Source organism: Alosa pseudoharengus, unplaced genomic scaffold (genome assembly GCF_046254945.1).
Source record: "Alosa pseudoharengus isolate Yale_2024_CS ecotype anadromous, Long Island Sound unplaced genomic scaffold, YU_APseudo_1.1 YU_APseudo_1.1_scf_13, whole genome shotgun sequence".
Classification (NCBI taxonomy): domain Eukaryota; kingdom Metazoa; phylum Chordata; class Actinopteri; order Clupeiformes; family Clupeidae; genus Alosa; species Alosa pseudoharengus.
This window is the reverse complement of record NW_027468598.1, coordinates 20,160,520-20,182,179: the sequence shown is the minus strand read 5'-3', so window position 1 is coordinate 20,182,179 and position 21,660 is coordinate 20,160,520. Positions and strand designations below refer to the sequence as shown.

The 21,660-nt window shown below is 39.5% G+C and overlaps 1 protein-coding gene and 1 pseudogene across 4 annotated transcripts; both read right to left on the bottom strand.

Moving 5' to 3' along the window:
• Window positions 1-588: 588 nt before the first annotated feature.
• Window positions 589-10,515, bottom strand: LOC143121820 (transient receptor potential cation channel subfamily V member 1-like). 4 transcript variants are annotated; one of them, XM_076282435.1, is made up of 16 exons: window positions 8,847-10,515; window positions 7,109-7,288; window positions 6,418-6,578; window positions 5,968-6,120; window positions 5,708-5,878; window positions 3,872-4,170; window positions 3,441-3,617; window positions 3,144-3,299; window positions 2,900-2,995; window positions 2,694-2,764; window positions 2,413-2,578; window positions 2,256-2,322; window positions 1,817-2,112; window positions 1,384-1,505; window positions 1,122-1,228; window positions 589-957 (listed from the first exon to the last, which is right to left on the bottom strand). In XM_076282435.1, the coding sequence occupies exons 2-16, from the start codon at window positions 7,282-7,284 to the stop codon at window positions 653-655; spliced, it is 2,523 nt and encodes an 840-aa protein (XP_076138550.1). In that variant the 5' UTR covers window positions 7,285-7,288; window positions 8,847-10,515; the 3' UTR covers window positions 589-652. The 4 variants fall into 4 exon arrangements, with proteins under 4 accessions (XP_076138550.1, XP_076138551.1, XP_076138553.1 ...); XM_076282436.1 differs by having other exon boundaries at window positions 5,708-5,845; XM_076282437.1 differs by having other exon boundaries at window positions 815-991.
• Window positions 10,516-16,145: 5,630 nt separating this feature from the next.
• On the bottom strand, window positions 16,146-20,483 carry LOC143121341 (P2X purinoceptor 5-like; annotated as a pseudogene).
• Window positions 20,484-21,660: the final 1,177 nt, after the last annotated feature.

The following is a 21,660-nucleotide window of genomic DNA, read 5'->3' as shown; positions in this document are numbered from 1 at the left end:
GACTAGGGGTAAGGAGAGGGGTGGGTTTGGGGCTCGGGGTGGGCGTGGGTGGGGGAGGTTGACCAAGCTACTCGACTACTGATACTGTTTGGAAAGGAAGCCCTTACATGCTAAAGGCACAAACTGTTGAGACTGGCTGCTGTTGTTGAATTACCAACCAAAGCGGTTTTGAAGTCCACACTGCAAACCCTTCTGTGTCTTAGGAATGTAAGCAGGTTCTTAGTCTTAAGAGCACATGTTGTTACCCACCCTCCTCTCTGAACCACATTTTGAGATTAAAATAAAATAATAAAAAAAGAGACGGTTACTGTCTTCCTCTGAGCAGTTGGAAAAGTCGGAAGTTCTATTTCTTTGTGTGTCTGGTGTTGGTCCACCAAAGAACCGAGTGTTATGGCAGTAGAGCCCACCTGTTCTCCATTGAAGTGTCATTCCAAATAAGCCCATTCTTTTCAGGAACAAAAATGTTGCACAAACATTCCCCTCAAACCAAAATAAAGTTTGACTTGCATTTGCAAAACCTGACTGTCTCATTTGTGCTTTTTCCCCCCATCCTGCTATGCTTGAAATATGTGGATATAAAAGAGGGGAGATGATTACAGGTGCATTTATTGTCTGTTACATACTTAGACATACAAATAACTATCCACAGTAATTAAAACACATACAAATGTTTGTTCCAGTGTTTCAAAAAGAAGCAAGTATATCGCGTGTCACTTAGCACACAGCCACTTAAGGCCATTATAATCGCATTCCTTGACTCGTTTAATTGGCACATTAATCCGTACATAAAATTCCTATAAATTGAACTCATGCACATGTGTGAAAGTCTCATATAGGTCACTGACGTGGTCGTCTCAGATGTGACTGACCCAGCACTGCTGGCTCTCTGTTGGATGGACTCCTCAGGATCCCTTGTCCTCGTGCACGTGGCCTTTGGCAGGCGCGGCCAAGCCGCCTCTGAGCGCAGAAACAACGTGTGACAACCTCCTCTCTGCAAGCACAGCGTTATTATTCCCCTTTACTCAGTATTGGAGTGTAAGTCATTTGTCATAAATACATCGATTTATTGTTAAATTATCATTTCTGTCCTTTTTATTTTTCCATTAAGTTGTATAGAGTACCTCCGAGTGGTTTCTTTTGATGGGTAGGCTCGATGTCACAGCTCCCAATTTCTTTAGTGATGATGCCCAGGTCTGTCTGCCACTTGCTCCAGTTCACCTCCTCCAAACTGAACACACGACAACAACAAACATTTCCTTTCTATATGATGCAGTGCATGAAGACTCAAAGAAAGTATTATGGCCATTTATTATGTAGCCTGTCTATAGGCTACGCTAATGTTAATGCTGCAGGATGATGAATTTGATAAAATCCTCCACCCACCTGAAACAGCGGCGGATGTCGTTGCCTGGTCTGTCCCCCAGCTCCTTCAGAACCCCAGAGCGCAGGTTCTTCCTCAGCCAGCGAGGGAGGCTGCGCTCCAGGTCCAGGATAGTCAGGGCTCTCTGGCCAGAGGAACATACAGTTATTTCCCGCGTATTAGCCTCATCGAGTATAAACCGCACGACTGGGCACTAATATTCTGAACTGATTTGAATTTTTGGGTGGTTTAATTTTGGGTGAACCATTCCTTTCTCTATTAAGGCACTTCCCTTATAGTTTCGTTGATCTTGAAGTTTTAGACCAATTGATAGCAAGACAGAGATTTTTTTTTTTTTCAAATCTGTGTATAACACAATGGTGACTAAATAGAATTGAAGAGGAGTAGCCAGCTGTGTTTCACCAATATTCCGGTACAGCTGACTGAGCAGCATACCTGCAGTTTCCAGAGGCTTTCGCTCTCTCGGGATATCTTCTCCACGGTCTCGCTCATGAGTGCGATGAGCATGTTGAGCAGAAGGATGTAGGTGAGCACGATGTAGGAGATGAGCAGGATGAAGAACACCTGCTTGTACTGGTACTGCTCGGTGAACTCCAGGTCGCCCATGCCGATGGTGAACTTGAAGAGCTCCAGGGTGGTGAAGTAGATGTTGTTGTAGGAGTGTCTCTGGCACCCTGCACCCAGCTCCATCTCTTGAGCCACTGGTGGTTCTTCAATGAGAGTCACAACCGCTACAGAAAGGAGATGAGCATACTGTATGAGGAGGGGCTTTCTGGTAAACTGTGCATCTTTGTTTACCCATGACCTTGAGACCATATAGATAGGCCTACATGCTGTATTCAAGGCAAACCCATAAAGTAATCAGAGAGGGTACCTGTTGAAAATCCAAAAAGGAAGACAATGTATACGAAAAGGAAGCGAGAAATGTCACTGAGGATCATCTATAAAAGGAAAAGGGCACATTATAAGCATTATAATCAAACAACTACAAACAACTTGCATGTATTGTTGAGTTTTAAATACACTAATACCCTCTGTATCATAACACTGTAGATGCCCATGTGCTTGGAGCCCCTGGAGAAGTAGAGGAGGTTGACCCAGCTGACAGCCAGGGAGATCACCAGGCAGCCCACATACTCCGCACACCCGCTGGCATACATCACTGCAGAGATCAGCAGGAGCACGGCCTGCAGTAAACTAGAGAGAGAGCGAGAGAGAGAGAGAGAAGCACAGATGCACGTCTTGGGATTGAGGCTCAGAGGCGATATTTTTACTTTAAATAAAAGCTTGATGCATTTGATTTGGAACATACAAAAGAAATTCACTGTATCCGTCCACCAGTAAGGTTTTTAGCTTTGGACTCTTTCTCCTGAAGTCGGATATCTAGAGGAAAAAGAAAAAAAAAGTGTGACATTCTGATTAACAATAATCACAACCAACCCATAGGCATGCATTTGTTCAGCTAAATACCAAACACAGATTAAATCCTTTCATGCTGTTTGGCATGTTTTCACCTACCCCTCTGAAGAAAAAGTAAACAGCACCAAGGAGGCTGATTATTTCTCCTCCAAGACGAAAATAGTCAGATGTTTCATGTTCAATTGGAAATGGTGGCTAAAAATAAATACAATAGCTCTGTTCAATTGCAACGACGGAAGAATGTACCTAAATATAGTCTGAAATTATATTTTTCTGAAATTATATTTTTCTTTCTTTCTGAAATTATATTTTGATAGTTGAGTTACACATTTTAAAATCCTACCTTTCCCTCTTTTCTAAAACAAGACACAGAGGTGAATATTCCAAGATAAACAACATAGACCACAAAGTTGAACCAAAATATTGGCCGTGCGAAAGTATGCCACTTCTCCTCCAACAGACTGTGTAGAGGCTCTATCTGAAGCATGTCATGACGGTTCTGAAATTAAATACATGACTTATTATATTATCATGGTGTGTGGTTGACATTAATGTCTAGAGTCCACAACTGCATATGTTAGACAAAGCACACAACATAATGCAGCCTCTGACTCAGGATAAACTGTAAATGTGCTCTCACTGGGTTTTCGCAGTCATAGACAATGATCTCCAACACGGAGTTCTTCTCATAGGTGTCTAGGGAGTCCAGGTCGTAGAGGGAGGAGTAGACGGGGCCGTACGCCCACTCGGTGAACTTCCTCGACAGGTGAATGCTCTCCTCGTCCAGGAACTCCCGTCTCACCATGTGTTTGAACAGCTGTGAGGCGGAACAAAGACACTCAAGCGACAACAGCCTTCACTTAGAGGAGCCATGGGTAGACAACGGGAACACAAACCATATTCATTTTCAGTATCCATCTCAAAATGTGTCTTAAATGTATTATTTATTATTACATTAAACATTTAATCTTGAATACAATAAATGAGAGCGTAATAATGGCTATAGTTGTGAATGTATGCACTTTTGTTGGCATCGGTTTTAAGGTGGATGCAATCACAACAGAAACATACCCCAATCTTGCCAGTCTTGGCAGCCAGTTTGATGGGATTCAGACCTTGGTTATTCTCAATTTCCTCCAGTTTGAGTCTAGGGTAGAGCTTGCCTGCCCTTATCAGAATCTCATCATACATCTTTGTGACAAAGGCTGTGTTTTCAGGAGAGTTGTCTGCAATGTTGACCAGAGCATGAAGCACTATGTTTCCATGGGAGTCCTTGTCTGTGATGTCCGCCTTTTGGTAGGGATTCCACAGTAGATATTTTACAATGTTCAGTTGATTAGTGCAAGCTGCCAATGATAGCGGAAGTTCACCTGTGAAAAAGGTCATATAGTGTCCAGCATAAGACAGTAACTGAGCATCATGATGAACTACTTGAAACTGTTGTGTATGTAAATGAATGTGTGCATTTGTGCTTCTGTGTATATGTGTTCTTCTCTGAATGTGTGTGTGTGTGTGCGTGTGTCTGTGTATGTGTGTGTTTGTCTGTGTGTGGCATGTGTGTATGTGTACCTGTGTGTGTGTGTGTGTGTGTGTGATTGTAGGTGTGTGCGTGCCTGTGTGTTTGTGTGGCATGTGTGTGTGTGTTTGTGTGTGTGTGTGTCAGGGTTGTGCAAAATTCCAGAATTGAATTGAAACTGGCTCTTAAATTCCAATTCAATTCTTGAATTTCCCTTGCATTTCAATTGAGGTAGCAAACAGGAAGCAGAATTGCAATACGAATTTTGCACAACCCTGGTGTGTGTGTGTGTGTGTGTGTGTGTGTGTGTGTGTGTGTGTGTGTGTGTGTGTATGTGTGTGTTTCTGCATGTGGTTGTGTTTATTTGTGCGTGTGTATGTGTGCGTACATTTCAACATCCTGCAACCCTTTGCATTTCAACATCCGGCAACCCTTTGCTCAACACCACCATCAGATGGCCGATTTGTGTACAGTAACTAAATTTGTCTACACATAAATTCATTTATTGTATGGCCCCCTATGAACAGAATTTTGAAATTTCGTGCAGTTCTGAACACGGCAGCCAAAGATACCTGCGATTACAGGGCCTCAGTCTTGCTTTTTCATTTTGAACTATCTGGCTCTTTACTGTAAATGAGTGGTTATGTGCTTTATGTGTGTGTGTGTGTGTTTATGTGTGTGTGTGTGTTTATGTGTGTGTGAGCGTGTATACGTGTGTATGTTTGTGTGTGTGCATGCGTGCGTGCGCGCGCGCGTGTGTGTGTCTGTGTAGCTGATATGGCCCCCCACGGAATTCCACAAAACTTGGCATGTTTTCAGAGGGTGTTATAATGATCCTACACTTCAGATTTTGAGCAGTTTTCAACCTGTCAGCCAAAGATACCGATTACAATGCCTCATTTCTGCATTTTCATTTTTAACTAGGTGGCGCTATACCTCAAATGAACAACATACAAAAATAATTTGGTCATCCTGGGCCCTGTGGTTTTTCGAGATATTCACAGAAAACTGTGTCCGGCCTACCCTTCTTTTGGGGGGCCCAGTGTGGCAAGTGGGCGGTGGATCAAAACAAAAAACAATGGTTCCGTGTCATCGTTATGGGGCTACATGCCCATCAAGTTTCATGCAGCCCAGTCTTTCAGTGTCCCGGGAATCGTTGACACAAATGTACTGAAGAAAAAAAACTCTGACTAAACCTATATGACCGCTGTTTTGATAGTGCGGCAATCATAATAACACAATGAGAGGTAATAGGATTTCTGGTTGGAATGCTTTCACAACTAAGATGGTTCTAGTACAAAAGTGCATGTTCTTCTGAAACAAATTCCTTTTGGTTAACAACCCTGCTTAATGGAAATTAACTGTAAGATAACAGTTGCTCAGTTACTCACCAAAGTAAAATCCAGGTTTAGTGTTTAACTGGAAGAATTTTCCATGGGCTTTGGCCTGTACGTATGCCCCTTTCTGCACAAGAAGCTTCACAAAGTGGAGGCTTCGCCTCTCAATGGCAATATGCAGGGCGCTCTGTCCTGTGGGACCAGGAGCACAGATCATTGGCAGTTCTGCAGTAAGAGGAAGCTGTGTTTCAGCTGGTCAGAGATTAGGTTATGGACCTACAGTAGGGTCAGAGGTCAGAGAGGGTCAGGGTCACCTTTATAGAAGCTGTCTTCGTATGCTGCATTGACAAAAGTATCCAGAACTCCAGTTTCCTCTGCAATGGCCAGAAGCAACTCAACGGTGTCATTTTGCCCATTTCTTAGGTTTAAGAGGGCCTTCAAGAGAACTGTTTTCCCACTGGTAGGATCTTAGAAAGGGCAAATCTGGGTTATGACTCATTATTAAGTGACAACTTTTGGTATAGACATACTTTTTTCTAGTCATATAAGGCAGTGTGGCATAGTGGCTAATGCAGTAGACAGAAAAGTTGTTGGTTCAATTCCCGGCTTCCACTGTTGTGCCCTTGAGCAAGGCACTTAATCTCGAAGTTGCTCTGGGGAGAATGGCCCTTGTAATATAATTGACATATGTGACATATTGACACAAGCGTCTGCTAAATGAATAAATGTAAATGTAAGGCCTATAATCTTATGTGAGAGATTACCTCGGAAGTCCCAGTCTGTTAGGCGTTTGGAGGTGTGCTTAAGGTAGGTCAGCAACCCCTTCAGTTTATGTTTATCTCCATCTGCTGCCGCATCAAACAGTGTGTGGATCGTAAATACCGTGTATGGTACATCATTGTTTTGGACTATATCACTCAGAAATCTATTGTCGGGGGAAAAAAAGTTAATTAATTTACTCTTAGTAAAGTGGTCATCAGAATCACTTAAAAAAGCAGGGCGTCATCAAACATTTTGAAATATACAACAACAAAAAAATGGACCAACTAAAAGCCATATGTATTTTATATTATCAAGCCATGCTTTACACTGTACACTGTAGTGAGTTCAAGAATCAGACAGGATCTTCTTAAAACAGAATTCCAGTGGTTTTTCACATAGAGCTCTGTTTCTAGAGGTCTTTAGTACTGTCTGTACAAAAACAAACTACCTAACTTGAGTTGCTGCAGCCAACAGCCTTCATGTCCATGCCCCCAGAGTGTGTAGCTACCTGGCATTTCAGCTGTTGGCTGCAGCAACTCGAACTAGGTAAAAACGACTGCTTTCAGTTTTTTTTTTTGTACCGACAGTACTCAACTCAGACCTTGACAAACAGAGATCAATGTGAAAAATTGCCAGAATTCTCCTTTAAACAATGTTGATTGATCAGTTGAGTGAGTGCCTGTTTAGGCCTACCCAAACTCAGATTGGTGGTGTGTGTCCATGGGAACTCTCTCGGTGTCCTGGGTCAGCACGCCAAGAGAGGGAATCAGTCTGCTGTCAGCCTCTAGGTCACTGTCACTGGATCCCCCCAGCTCCACACTGACCATCTGCATGGTTTCAGAGAATTCCTGAATGACAGTGGCACTCATAGCTCTACACAAAAATGAGTAGGTCATTAGTGTTTCAGTCAGTATATAATATAACACAACCACCAAATGGATGATTGTGCAAACAACTACAAATACAAAGTGAGAATGTAGGCCTACGACTTAGAGAAATGATCCATGACTCAGACTTCATACCAAATAGAACAGATAGGATTTTACAAGGCTGGGCCAGTAAGGGATTCATTTCATTTTCACAATTTTTTTTTTTTACCACAAACACAATAGACACATATGAGGTCCTAGTTTCTAGATATAGTTTAGACTAGAGCAAAAACACTTCTTCAAATATCTACAGTTAAGGAGTTACATGAAACAAAATCCAGAAGAGAAAATGAGAAATGAATTATTATCTGGCAGAAAACAGAAATAAAGGCACAAATAATGGAAAACGTGCAGGTGTTTATAAAATACTGCAAAAACGAACAGTTTGCTTTGAGTAAAGCAAAAGAAAAATGGGGAAAAGAGTTATCCATAAACATCTCAGGCGAGGTCTGGAGAGACTATTTAAAAGAAAAATTTGAAACAACACATTCAAAACATTGGAGAGAATTTGCTTGGAAAATGGGCTAAGTCAGAGATTTTTCATTACACTTTACATTTATATATTTTCATTACACAATTATATTTATGGAAGAATTTCCCCTGCAGGAGCTAGTTTCTGGAGAGAATATGGGGAAAATAAAGCAAATTATACACATATATTTTTCACATGTCCAGTAATAAAGTCGTTTTGGGAAGAGGTGCAGAAGGCCATAAAATAAATAATTGCTATTAAGGAATCCCTGACATTAGAAAATTATTTGGGTATTAACACAAAATGCAAGATAAAAGCAAATGAGCGAAATATCTTTATTAAACTACAGTATGTCTTACCACACTGAAGCAACTAACAAAGATATGGAAACAACCAAAAAGCACCAGAATTACATTTATGGTATAACACAATAGAACAAGTAGAAGTGTAAAAGCTTTGTATAGGAATAACTTAGAAAAGTGGAACAAAATATATTCCAAACACCTAGTAGACAAAATAACAGTTTTAATGGCTTGATGTAAGATAGTTGTGCTTCCACATAAAAAATGAAAAAAAAAAAATCTATTATACACACACTCACACACACACACATCAATGCCATTTCTATTCTAGTTTATTTTATTGTATTACTTTTTAAGTATGTGTTTCAGTGTTTTTTCAGTTTCTTTGTGTTATTAAAGAATATAAAACTGTAAAAGAATGAAGTACAACAGGAAAAAGCATATAACATGTGACTGGATATGAATGCACTACAATAAAGTAAAAAAAAAACACCAAATGGAAATGATTAAAAATAGATATACCGGTATCCATATCTGGACCATTTAAACATTACAATTTAAACCAGTCTGGATCTACCAACAAGTCACTAGTCTGTAATAGAATTGCAAATGAAATTTACACAATAAAGCTAAGCAATCTTAAATATTAGTCATTAGTTTTTCATGTCAACAACATAATTTCTCATCCATACAAACCCACACATGTTAAAGTTGGTACTGTACTGTACCTGTATTTATCCTGAGTTCGGTAAGCTGGTCCCCCAGAAGACTTCACTAAGCAAAGTAAACAAACTCTTCTGTTCCTGATGTTCTGCACTTTCTACAGGACCCTCCCAGTGGAGTCTGGTGGTCGCAGGTCTGGTAGTATAGATAGGCGAATTTCTTTGGCGCGCTGCTTATCTGACCGCCAAAAGGTCCCCATGCTGCATAGCCCTGTTAGCCACTGCATAGCCCTTTTTACTGGAGAACACAACACTGTGTCTGAGGGCACAGCTTGTTAGATACAGCCCCAGACCAGGCCTGGCAGGGCGATAGGTGACCTGACTCATATGCTGTAGTGGGCAGAGGTGGAAAAATTGCACTTTTTATACAAGTAGAAGTAGAAATACTGCAAAAAAGACTGGTTAAAGTAAACGTTGAGTAGAAGTATAAGCGCTGAGATGCACTCTGAGATGCAGCTGTTTCTGTTAAAGGAAGTAGACTGTAGTGTACAAATATATTTTTATCTTTCATACCAATTATTGTAACTTTCATTGTATCTTTCATACCAATTGAACTATTGTAACTCCTTAACAACTACTGCACTGTCCTTATAGCGTTCCATTAATCGGGCAAGCTTGCTGCTTTCTACCAAGCCAAGGATGAATCTGCTGATAATCAAGCATTCTGTTTGAGATAATCTCATTGGCAGGATTGGCCTATTAGGCCTGCATTTTCTTCATGATTTTTTTAACAAGGAAAAGCAAATGACGTTTGAGACGTTTTTCTTCTGTACACATTCTGCTAAAGCAATGTATTTGATGAAGAAGTTTTCCATTATCATGTAACCATTGTGTTTGGTGTCCCACTTTGTGTGGCATTCCTGCAAGATTTGCAAAGGCTTTTTACACCACCATTACTGGCCCATCTATTTAGGTTGAAATCACCCTTGATGTTGGGAAGATGCAATGACATGAAATAAAAAAATAATCAATAACTCCCCTCAAATGCATTGACACAAAAGTAACAGGCCTTTTTATATATATTTCTGTTAAAATGTATGGGAGTGAAGGTTAAAAATTTGTCAGAAAAGTTAACACCCAAGTACAGATTCTTAAAAACGTTACTTAAGTACATTAATGAAATATTTGTACTTAGCTACTTCCCACCTCTGATCATGGGTCACCAAGTGAATTATTAGAAGGTAGCACAAAGTAGGGGTCTCTCAGTGATAGAGCTACTTCCAGAGTGTCTGAAAGCAAAGCTGTATGTCAAACAGACTAAATGTATGGCCATCTCATGTTTGGCACACTCACCAAAATTCACACAATTGTTTCTTTTTACTTAATTTCAAACATTAACAGCATAACAACACAATTTTGTATGTAATTATGTAATAAACTTTTGGCTTTGCAAACAGACTAAATGTCTGCTATACAGCACAACAAAATTCACACAATTGTTTTTTCTACTTAATTTCAAACACTGCACAACAACTACACAATCACACTATGAAAAATGAATAGAAAAACATCATAACATCCGGCCATTGCCCAATTATGCTGTGTAACTTTGCATATTGAGTATCACATCTGTGATACAGTAGACCTTAAAAAGCGAAAGACATGATGGTGAATGGGCTCAGGCACAGACATTAAGAACTGGCCAGCAGTCAGACCAGGCTAAGAAATGGACTCTCAGTCAGGCCTCTGCATCATTTGTAACATCTTTCTGACTGGTGAGTTGTTCCATTTTAACGACTTCTTTTTGAGCTCCATCTTGTGAACTGTTACCGCTAGGAAAAGCACAGGATATTGTTTTTTTTTCATATGCTCACTAATTCAATTGAATACAAACAACATAGCAACAACAAATACAGACTGGTGTCAATAAAAATTATTATATCAGTGACAAATGATTCGTGCTGCTGTGGATTTGCTGATAATAGCAGATTGGCTAAGCTTGGCTAATTTTATGCTACATTATAAAACACCAAGAAAAAAATAAATAATTCTGTTCTGGTTAATGTAAATGTAAAATGTAAATCAGGTTTCTAGGCCAAGTATACTTGTGTATACAAGGAATTTGGTCTCTGCATTTATCCCTTCTGTGAATTAGTGAACACACAGAGCACACAGTGAGGTGAAGCACACACTAACCCGGAGCAGTGAGCTGCCTTGCTACAGCGGCGCTCGGGGAGCAGTTAGGGGTTAGTTGCCTTGCTCAAGGGCACCTCAGCCATGGATGTGGGCATGGGAGAGCAGTGCTCAACCACTTCCCCCACCCACATGTTTTCTACTGGTCAGGGATCGAACCAGTAACCCTTCGGTTACAAGCCTGAAGCCACGGCTGCCCACAAAAAAATCTCTCACAATTTATGTGTGACTGATACTTTGGGCTTAGAAAGAATACAAGTGCTATTGATTGCAGTTTGAAAGCACTGAAAAAATGGGATGGTACCTTTCATGCTTCACATGCTCATACTTTTTCTTTCTATAGAGTTTTTTTTCTGCAGTCATCCTAAGCAAAACCAGATCACAGATGAAAGTACCCTAGAGGAAATCAATGTAAGTGGTTAGTTGTTAGGAGCTCTCTGTGTTATTAATTCATCTCTCTTCTGGAGAAGCTGCTTCTTCTTTTAAACAAGCAAGGGTTATACCTTTGCTCAAGAAAAGTACACTCAATTCAGCTGATGAAAAGAACTATAGACCTCCCTTCTTGTAAAAGGAGAATGAGGAAATGGTGTTTAAGCAAGTTTATGAATTAGCATCTCAGAACAACCTACTAGACCCTAAGCAGTCTGGATTCAAGAGCGGTCATTCTACTGAAATGGCTCTTGTATTTGTGACTGAAGCATTGAGAGTAGCCTTAGTTCAAAAGTGTAACTGCTGGTACTACTGGCCTCTTCTGGTTATCCAGCCAAATTACATTTGACATCCTGAAAATGTCAACAGTAACAACATTCCATACTTACAAGTTTCAGTAGACCAAGTCCTGATCCCATGTTAATTATGGTGGGGATGATATTGAACTTCCCTGCCTATGGGAACAAGTAAACCAGTGGGATCAATCTGGATCAGTATTCCCTACTTCACAACAGAAAAACAACAAACATTATTGTCATACCTTTCCATGAACCATGATGTCAAAACGAATTCCATACACCTTGTACAAAGTCCTGTAGGTCTGTCCAGCAGCATTCTTGTAATAGCGGGCATATCTGTAGAGGCAATCCGGCCAACTGTTAACATGTACAGCATACAGGACACACAAGGTTGACATGGTACTGACTGAGTGGAGACAAACACAGCCTGTCCTGAGTCAGGCTGGAGGATCTACCTGAAGTTGTAGCCTGACGTGATGGAGCTGACAGAGGTGTTCATGTCCAGACGGGTGAAGCTGTATCTAAGATGGCAGTGCGACGATCCTTTGTCCAGATCACAGTTCCAGTCGATCAGGATTCCAATGGCCCCACCCTGAGAGGACAGGTAGCTGTCTCGGTCAGTGGCCCAGAAAAAAACTGCTGTGTGGTGCTCTAATAAAAATGCATGCAACTGTTTGTGGTCACAAATGATTCTTCATTTCAAATCCATGTTATTGGTGACAGTGACATGTAGCCAATGTTGCATATATACTACAGTGTAGACATCCATTAAAAATCGCTGCCAATGTAAATTAACACAATTATAATATGAACACATGACCTAACTCGTGTGTTCATATTATAATGTGTTCTAAATCACAACCTCATAATCACATCATCAGCATCTTAAACACATGTGTGTGTGTACTGTATGTGTGCACACTACCCCCAAATGCAAATGACAAATTTTCTTCAGAACAAATAAAGTATAACTTAACTAAACTTAACATGAGCATCAGACACTGGCATACTGTGGGAGCAGGTGTTTTTCATAGTTTATTTCACAATTCCTCATGCTTGTCGTATGCCATGCCTGAGCTGGCTTTTCCAAGAACTGATGTTACAGGGTAAAATAAAGATGATAAAATTCTAGCATATGAAAAAGCCAAACATGCAGCAGCTCTTCTTAAACTAAAATCACACATTTGGCAAATGTAATTAATTTGATTGAAAATCACTAAATACACCTCTTATAGTTCTAAGAGCAAATAGTTAAGTCAGGGCCAGTTTAGAGATTTTATTCTAATTTGGAGAACATAATCTTTTGCAGTATTGCATTGTTCTGGGACCTCCTAGACTAGACCTAAAGCAGGGAGAGTACGGTAGTTATAGTCAGGTGAACTATAAGTTTGCAACACTGTGTGTATTTTCATACGGTAAAGCTAACATAAAGACGAAGAAGAAAATTATTTTTCAAACTGTGAAGGGTTGAGGCCCAAGAAATAAGAGAAGTATTTCAGTAACAATTACACAGTTACATAAACGTTTAATATCCCATCGTTAGATGAAAGACAAACCTGCAACTCAAACACCTGGCACCTCCTTGGACTCCACCTAGGGTTAGGGTTAGAGTCTGCACAAACGTCATAACTTTCAACATCAACACTGTCAACGTCAACACTGTAATAAATCAGTAACACTAGTACATAGGATAATTAAGATAAGAGACATTCATCAAACTTAATTCTAAGTGCATTCAATAGTTTTTATGTTTTAGCTAATGCTTCAGTTGCACTAAAATATCAATATAATTTGGAAAATGTGTCTTCATGTTGTGCTTTCAGATGTATTCTTTATTCCCACCATGAGTGAGACAGACACTGATAAGGAGTTATGACAAGGGATAAAGGTTTTCGAATATAAAAGCATATGTTATCCATAGTGGATAAATCGTTTATATGTCATGTCTCTTATCTTAATTATCCTATGTAGGCCTACTAGTGTTACTGATTTATTACAGTGTGGAATAAATATAGATTCATCTATAAAACTATAAAGCTTCATAATCATTTACCACTCTAAACAACTCCCTGAGGATGGCATTGAAGTTGGACTTTCTAGCAATGACAAGACAGGTGAGTGTGTCTCTGCTAAAGCACACAATCAAAGAGTAGCCTACAGAGATAATTTGTATAGCCAAAGTACCTCTGGCAAAATTATTTTTGTTAAAGCATATTGGAAAGGGAAATTCAAAATGGGATCACTCCTCTGTCTATTTTATTTCTCCTAATAATAAAGCTCACATTAACATGACAATGTGATAACATGATAACAATCAACAAGATCGACTTGGCCATTTTATTGTATATATTTTTCATTTTAACTTCTAAGAAGAAGAAGTCTATTTCTTGTCTATTTTAAGTTTATCTTAAAATGTCATTATTCTGTTAATTTTTTTCTCAATCTATTCATTATTTCAATTTTAATTCAATATTATATTTAATATTTCAATCAATTAATTTCTCCAGATGGAAGACATTTTCCAGCCAAGACAATTATACTCACTGTTTGAGCCATGTCCTGAAACCGGTGTCCAGTTTTGTTGATAATACCCCCCACATTTATTTATTATGACCGCCGCGCATGTCCAAATTTCCGTCAAGGATTCCCGGGACACTGTAAGACCGGGGTACACGAAACTTGGTGGGCATGTAACCCCACATGGATAGCATGGAACCATCGTTTTTCGTTTTGATCTGTAGCCCCCCGCTGGACTGGACCCCCGAAAGGAGGGTAGGGCAGACACAGTTTTCTGTGAATATCTTGAGAACCGTAGGGCCTAGGATGACCAATTTTTTCCGTATGTTTGCCTCCAGGGGTCATCTTAACCCATTCCATGTGCACACATGTGCATAAACAGATACACACGCACACACATACATTCACAGTAATCCTACGTATGACACATACTCACACAGTAGACATATGTACGCATGCATGCACATGCACAAACACAGGCACATACGCAGGCACACACACAAGCACGCACACACACGCACACACACACACACACACACACCCACACACATAAACATGTACACGCACACATGCACACAAGAATTTCTCAGAATTATGAACAGGCAAGATGGGGGTGGGGTTGTATAAAATGAATTTTACATGTTAAATCTATGAACTAATCATAATAATAATAATAATAATAAGCTTTATTTGTATAGCACCTTTCATACACAGAATGCAGCTCAAAGTGCTTTACATTTGAAGCATGTAACAAAATAATAGTCAGTCAGTCATTATCAATCACATTTCTTCATTGCTGGGGCCGTTTATGATCCACTCAGCAACATATCAAAAATATAGAAAATGACATGTCATAAGACTGGCAGCCTTAACCCTCTTACCCCCCACAAGCACGCCATATGGCAACTGTGGCAAGGAAAAACTCCCATATTCCAGGAAGAAACCTTGAGCAGAACCTGACTTAATAGGGGGAGCCCATCTGCTTCTGGCTGGCTGCGCCCTCCAATAGCAGCAGATGTAGAATAATCTGAAAAAGTAGTCTACAGGATAAGACGAGTTAACTAAAAGCTTTCCTGTACAGGTATGTTTTCAGATCTTTTTTAAAAATATTTACTGAACTCGCCTGCTTGATGTACAGAGGCAGGGTGTTCCATAGTTTGGGGGCATAATGGATAAAAGCAGCTTCTCCACTTTGTTTGTGGAGCACTTTGGGTACGATTAAAAGATTAGAATTGGATGATCTAAGTTTCCTTTGTGGTTGATAAGATATTAAAAGCTCAGAGATATATGAAGGTGCTGTGCCATTCAGAGCTTTGTAAGTAATTAACATAACCTTAAAATCAATTCTATAGGAAATAGGGAGCCAGTGCAGTTCAGCCAACACAGGGGTGATGTGTTCTCTCTTCTTAGTCTTAGTTAAAAGTCTAGCCGCAGAGTTCTGTATGAGTGCCAATTTCTTTAGATGTTTTTTGGGAAGACCAGTGAAAAGTGCATTGCAGTAGTCTAACCTGCTAGTGATAAAGGCGTGAATTAGTTTTTCTGCATCTTGTTGAGTTAAAAAGGGCCGCACTTTGGCAATGTTTCTCAAGTGGAAATAGGCTGTTTGAGTAACTTTACTGATATGGGGCTTAAAACTTAACTCTGCATCTAAGATGACACCGAGGCTTGTTACTTTTGGTTTGACCTGGTGTGCCAAGTTCCCCAGATTACTAAGAACAATATCTCGCTTTAGTTTTGGTCCCACCAAAAGTACCTCTAATCATGTTTTGGTAATTGTTGTCTTGCAGATACCAGTGGGAATTGAGTGTGGATAATGCAATTTAGTGAGACAGTTAGAATCATATAGGCCTTTCAGCGTGATTTATTTTTGTGGAAAAAATGTGCTGGACTGGGCGGCGGTCATATTTTGTACCGCTCTGCGGTACATCTAGTTATTCTTTAAATAAGTGTCGTCATTTGTCTCACGGACATTTGATCTGGAATCAACGCAGGGTTACAACAAGCTGCATTCTCATTCAGGTATTTTTTTTTTTTCTTTTGGGGGGGGGGGGACATTTTTTTTGCCTTTACAGGATAGTGGAGAATGACAGGAAGTGAGTGGGAGAGAGAGTCGGGGTGGGATCCGGAAAGGACCATGGGATCGGAATGGGAATCGAACCGTACAGTGCAGGTGCCCCAGCCAGTTGCGCCACGGCCGGGGCGGGCATTCTTATTCAAGCAGGTCGTTACGAGCTACTGCATGGTTAGCAGGGTTAGCATTGCCTTGAAGTTGACGGTGACGTCATTGCTTTTAAGTTGACAGTGGGGACCCAAAACACCATCAAGCAACAAGATTACAATACTGCATTCTCTCCCCTGAGAGGAACACACCTTTGACTTACTTTGAGAAGCTGAATTTTGGAAATCTGACGAAGTTCTTGATATAGATGGTAAAGTTTTCAACTTTTCCAAGGAGTGGCACACTGAAATAAAGAAGTTGATGACTATAGTTTCTATAGTTTCTTGTGCATGCATCTGGCATTCACCTATTCATGGACATGAAAACATGGTCTGTTTTATTACAATAATGTTGTGTAAACGGCACTGTTTTATGGAAGCTCTTGGTGAACTGGTCTTTCTAGCATTATGTACTTATGAGTAAGTGTTCAGTGAAAGTATAGTGTTGCGGTAGTAAAGAGTGGGTGCCCACTGGGGCTTCTGACTCCTTTCGATTGGACACCAGCCATGTATTTCACATGTTCCAGTGCCATTTCCATCCTTCAAGCACCAACCAGTCTTTATCCCTACAATATACAGAAAATAAAAATCACATTTTAACTAAAGCAGACAACAGCCCAGTCACTCGCACCAAACATCCCAAAGGTGTAACACTCATGTCATGTTTATGTAATAAGCTGTTGTTTATATCCCATGGTTACTTAATAGTTAATTAAGACTGAACGGCTGAACTGCATTCATTATATGATGTTTACTAAGTCACCATGACCAGCTGTAACTGTCTCTCCAGGTTGGCAGTCATCATTTTTGTGACAGAGGCCATCAGGAACTTTAAAGCTCTATGAGAATCACAAAAACATAGAACATTGAAAGGATGCATCCAAACTTTACACAGTCTTATCAGGACTGTGTGGTTTCAGAACACCATGAACGTATGAATGCAGCCCATGCCGGTTATGACTGAGAAGCTCCGTGTAGAGTTGGGATGTTTACATACCAGCTCACAGGCACTATGGTGTGCCTGAAAGATAGAGTTGAGTCAGTCAGGTTCTTACTGGTTTGCCGTATAAGGTGTAAGGTCTGACTGTTAAATAACTTAAAGTGGCGCAGACACACACACCTACATCTAAAAAAAATTGAATATCATGGAGAAGTTAATTTTTCCCCGTCATTTATTTCAAGAAGTGAAAGTGTAATATTTCAAGACTTTTAGTTAGAATTTTAATTATTCTAGTTTTGATGATTACAGTTTAATAGCTGATGGAAATAAAAATTCAAGTATTTCAAAATATTAGAATAAAGAATTTCCAATACAGAAATGTTGACTTGAGAACAGCTCTAATCAGATAATTAAGTCAAAATAACAGCTATGGTTTCCTGTGCCTTTAATCTCAGTCTGGACAGGGCAATGGACATTTCCACAATAGAGAGAGAGAGATACACAGGGAATGTAGAAAAGTATGACAACATACTGTCTACTTGTATACACTGTAGAGAGGCACTTACCTCTGCACAGTTTCCTAGTGTCTGATTTGGTGTTTCTATAAAATTAGTTGTGATAAAGACTGGCTTCTCCCTGAAAAGACAAAAATGAAGAAAATATCTCACTACAATATTACTGTAATATATAAATATCAATATGAGATCAAATGAACAGCAGTTTGTAATGGGTCTAACGGGCTACATTTCAACAGAGCTAAACTACAAGGCTGCACTCACATGAGGTGGGATAACATAGTCCTCTGGTCCCCACAGACTGAGTCCTGTGTCGCTGGAATTGGTTAATACAACCCCCTTCACTTTGGTGATCACAGAGCTCTGTATGGACTCCTCTGTAGCTTGGTAACCCTTCTTCATTACAAAACCCACCTATGCAAAATACAACAGTGGACAAATGTACAAAATGTACCAGACCCAAAAAGTGAGGAATGAGAGAACTCAGGACACCCATGCAAATGTCACCTCATGTTCTCTGCCTGATACAAGCCTTGATATCTAGTCTGGGTTGATTTAATCTTGAAGTCTTTTATACAGAAAAAAAACTTAGATTATTGTGCCACCTGACCTAAATCAATTTCTGAGGACAATTTCTACAGATAGCCATACATCTCTGATACAGATAGAATTATTAGATTGTCTATTTATTTGATCAAAGAGCAAAAATCAGATGTTAAACACAAATCTATCAACTGCAGCAGGCAGAATGTGACTTACCCACTTAAGTATCCGATGATAGACAGCGTAAAAACTCTATATAATACGCCAACTTATTTTCTGCAACAACAAGCTTTCCAGTTTTATACAGTGGCATTAATGCAGCAGATAGACATTTCTTTAACATTGACATCTCGGGTAATGGGATTGCAATAAAGTCGGCGCACACCAAATAAAGCAATAAAATGTACTAAATCAAAATGAAAGAGGCAACTAAGATGAATACATGAAGAACAGCACAGGCATCAATCTGTTATTTATATTCCACCGTCTTTGTTCATTAATTATTGACCAGTAGCTAAAACCTGCCCAGGTACAATTTTATGATCATACATTTGTGGAGTCAGTGGGTTAAAGTATGGGGAGTGGTTAGGAAGTAGCTAATCATTTGTGAATCTTTTATTGAAAAATGGTTCCGTTAAAAAGGGGAACCTTGCATAGATGGCGTTATCTTTGATAACAGGCCTATGTTAAAAAAATAGAGCAACAATTTCAGTTAGTTAGTGTTAGACATTTCAGTGTTTTTTTACAGTAACTAACTGCCAGTAAGTTACTGTAATTCAGTATTTAATACAGAACAATGCTCTCATTCTATTTTTTGTCAAATGAGCGCACAATTTAGTAAAACACACAATTTAGTAAAACGTGTGCACGATTTAGTAAAATTTGCATACAATTTACTAAATTGAGCGCACAATCAGTACAGTTTTGTAAATTGCTTAGCCATAGGGTATCTCACCATGGTTCTTTTATTGATAGATTCCAGACAATCCCACTTACACAGATATGAATATATATTCCTAGTGGCATTAATGCAAAAACTATGAAGAAAAAATAAGACGCAAAATGAGCTGTAAATGTTTTTTTCTTGATATAAAACCTGACATGTACAAATATTATCACATCATACTTTCCCAGATAGCCCAAACTGTCCACTGACCTCTGCATAATTTCATGGAGTGCTGAAATGTACACTTTTTTTGACCATATCTGAAGTGAAACTACAGTATGATGTGTGGTTGGGAACTTATAGCAGTATCATCATAACTATGGCTTAGGCTACAGCACAAAATATACCAAATTTTCTCCAGCCAATAATCAAACATTTGTATTTCTATTTTATGTGGTAAGCCTAAGGATTACAGTTAATGTAAATCAGTGGTTCTCATTTTTTAGAATTTCAGTGGCCAATAGATCCCTTTGGTACCCTAATGTTAATTTAACTCTGGGACCCTGTCCCAACACTGAGAACCACTGATGGTATGAAATGGTATATACATATATATATACAGTATATATTTGCTGTACAGTAATTATGCTGAATGAGCCAAACAAAACAGTTGTGTAGCCTACACCACAACATTTTGGTTGGCCCCACCAAATGTCAAATCTCTTTTTTTTTTTTTTTAAGTTAGCAGCTCTGTAGCCGGCCAAGCTGTACAGGTGTACAATAATACCATTAATAGCAGCACTGATCTAACCACCCACTTTTAGGCAGGCACGCTTGACTCCCGGTGGATCTATGTGCAGATGTGAGGCCACCACAATGGACCACCTTCAATGGATGGGTCAATCAGCATCAGAAGGGCAATTTCTACATCTCTGAAACAGATAGAATTAATAGATTGTCTATAGAGCGTTATTATTTGACCAAAGAGCGTTATTATTTGACCAAAGAGCAAAAATCAGATGTTAAACACAAATCTATCAACTGCAGCAGGCAGAATGTGACTTACCCAATAAAGTATCTGATGATAGACAGCGTAAAAACTCTATATAATATGCCAACTGTCTTATTTTCTTGCAACGACAAACTTTCCAGTTTTATAAGCATCAATGCAGCAAAGAGACATTTCTTTAACATTGAGCCCTTTCACACTGCCAAAATCCCCGCGATTTTATGTACCAGAATTGCAGAACGCCTGTCCCTTTCACATAGACCGAGGGGGAACGGCGGGATGAAGTGTCTCGCCAAATTTACTACCAAGCACCCTAGACATTTTGCCGAGAAAATTTGTTCCTGCACCAGTGTGAATGCGTTAACTGACATTTCGGGTGATGGGATTGCAATAAGGTCGGCGCACACCAAATAAAGCACTAAAATGTACTAAATCAAAGTGAAAGAGGCAACTAAGATGAATACATGAAGAACAACACAGGCATCAATCTGTTATTTATATTCCACTGTCTTCATTCATTAGTTATTGACCAGTAGCTAAAACCTGCCCAGGTACAATTTTCTGATCATAAATTTGTGGAGTCAGTGGGTTTAAGTATGGAGAGTGGTTAAGAAGTGAAACCTTGGGGCAATTAAACACATCACTGCTCGCTAATCATTTGTGAACCTTTTATTAAAAAATTGTTATTTTATTGCAAAATTCCAGACAATCCCACTTACACAGATATGAATATATTACTAGTGGCATTAATGCAAAAAATATGAAGAAGAAAAAATAAGACGCAAAATGAGCTGTAAATGTTTTTTTTCTTGATATAAAACCTGACATGTACAAATATTATCACATCATACTTTCCCAGATATGGGTAGCCCAAACTGTCCACTGACCACTTCTGCATAATTTAATGGAGTGCTGAAATGTACACTTTTTTTGACTACATCTGAAGTGAAACTATGATTTGTGGTTGGGAACTTATTGCAGTATCATCATAACTATGGCTTAGGCTACAGCACAAAATATACCACATTTTCTCCAGCCAATAACCAAAAATGTTAATATTTTGTATGTATTGACCTACTCTAATCAGCGCTAAAATTCTAAGCTCCTGCCTAATATTGTGTAGGTACCCAATTTGCTGCCAAAATAGCCCTGACCCGTCGAGGCATGGACTCCCCTAGACCTCTGAAGGTAAACGACACACACACACACCCGGCCAGCCATGTGAAAATGTCCATTGCTCCGTGGTCCAGTTCTGATGCTCATGTGCCCATTGTTGGCACTTCCGGCAGTGGACAAGGGTCAGCATGGGCATTGGGCACCCTGACTGGGATG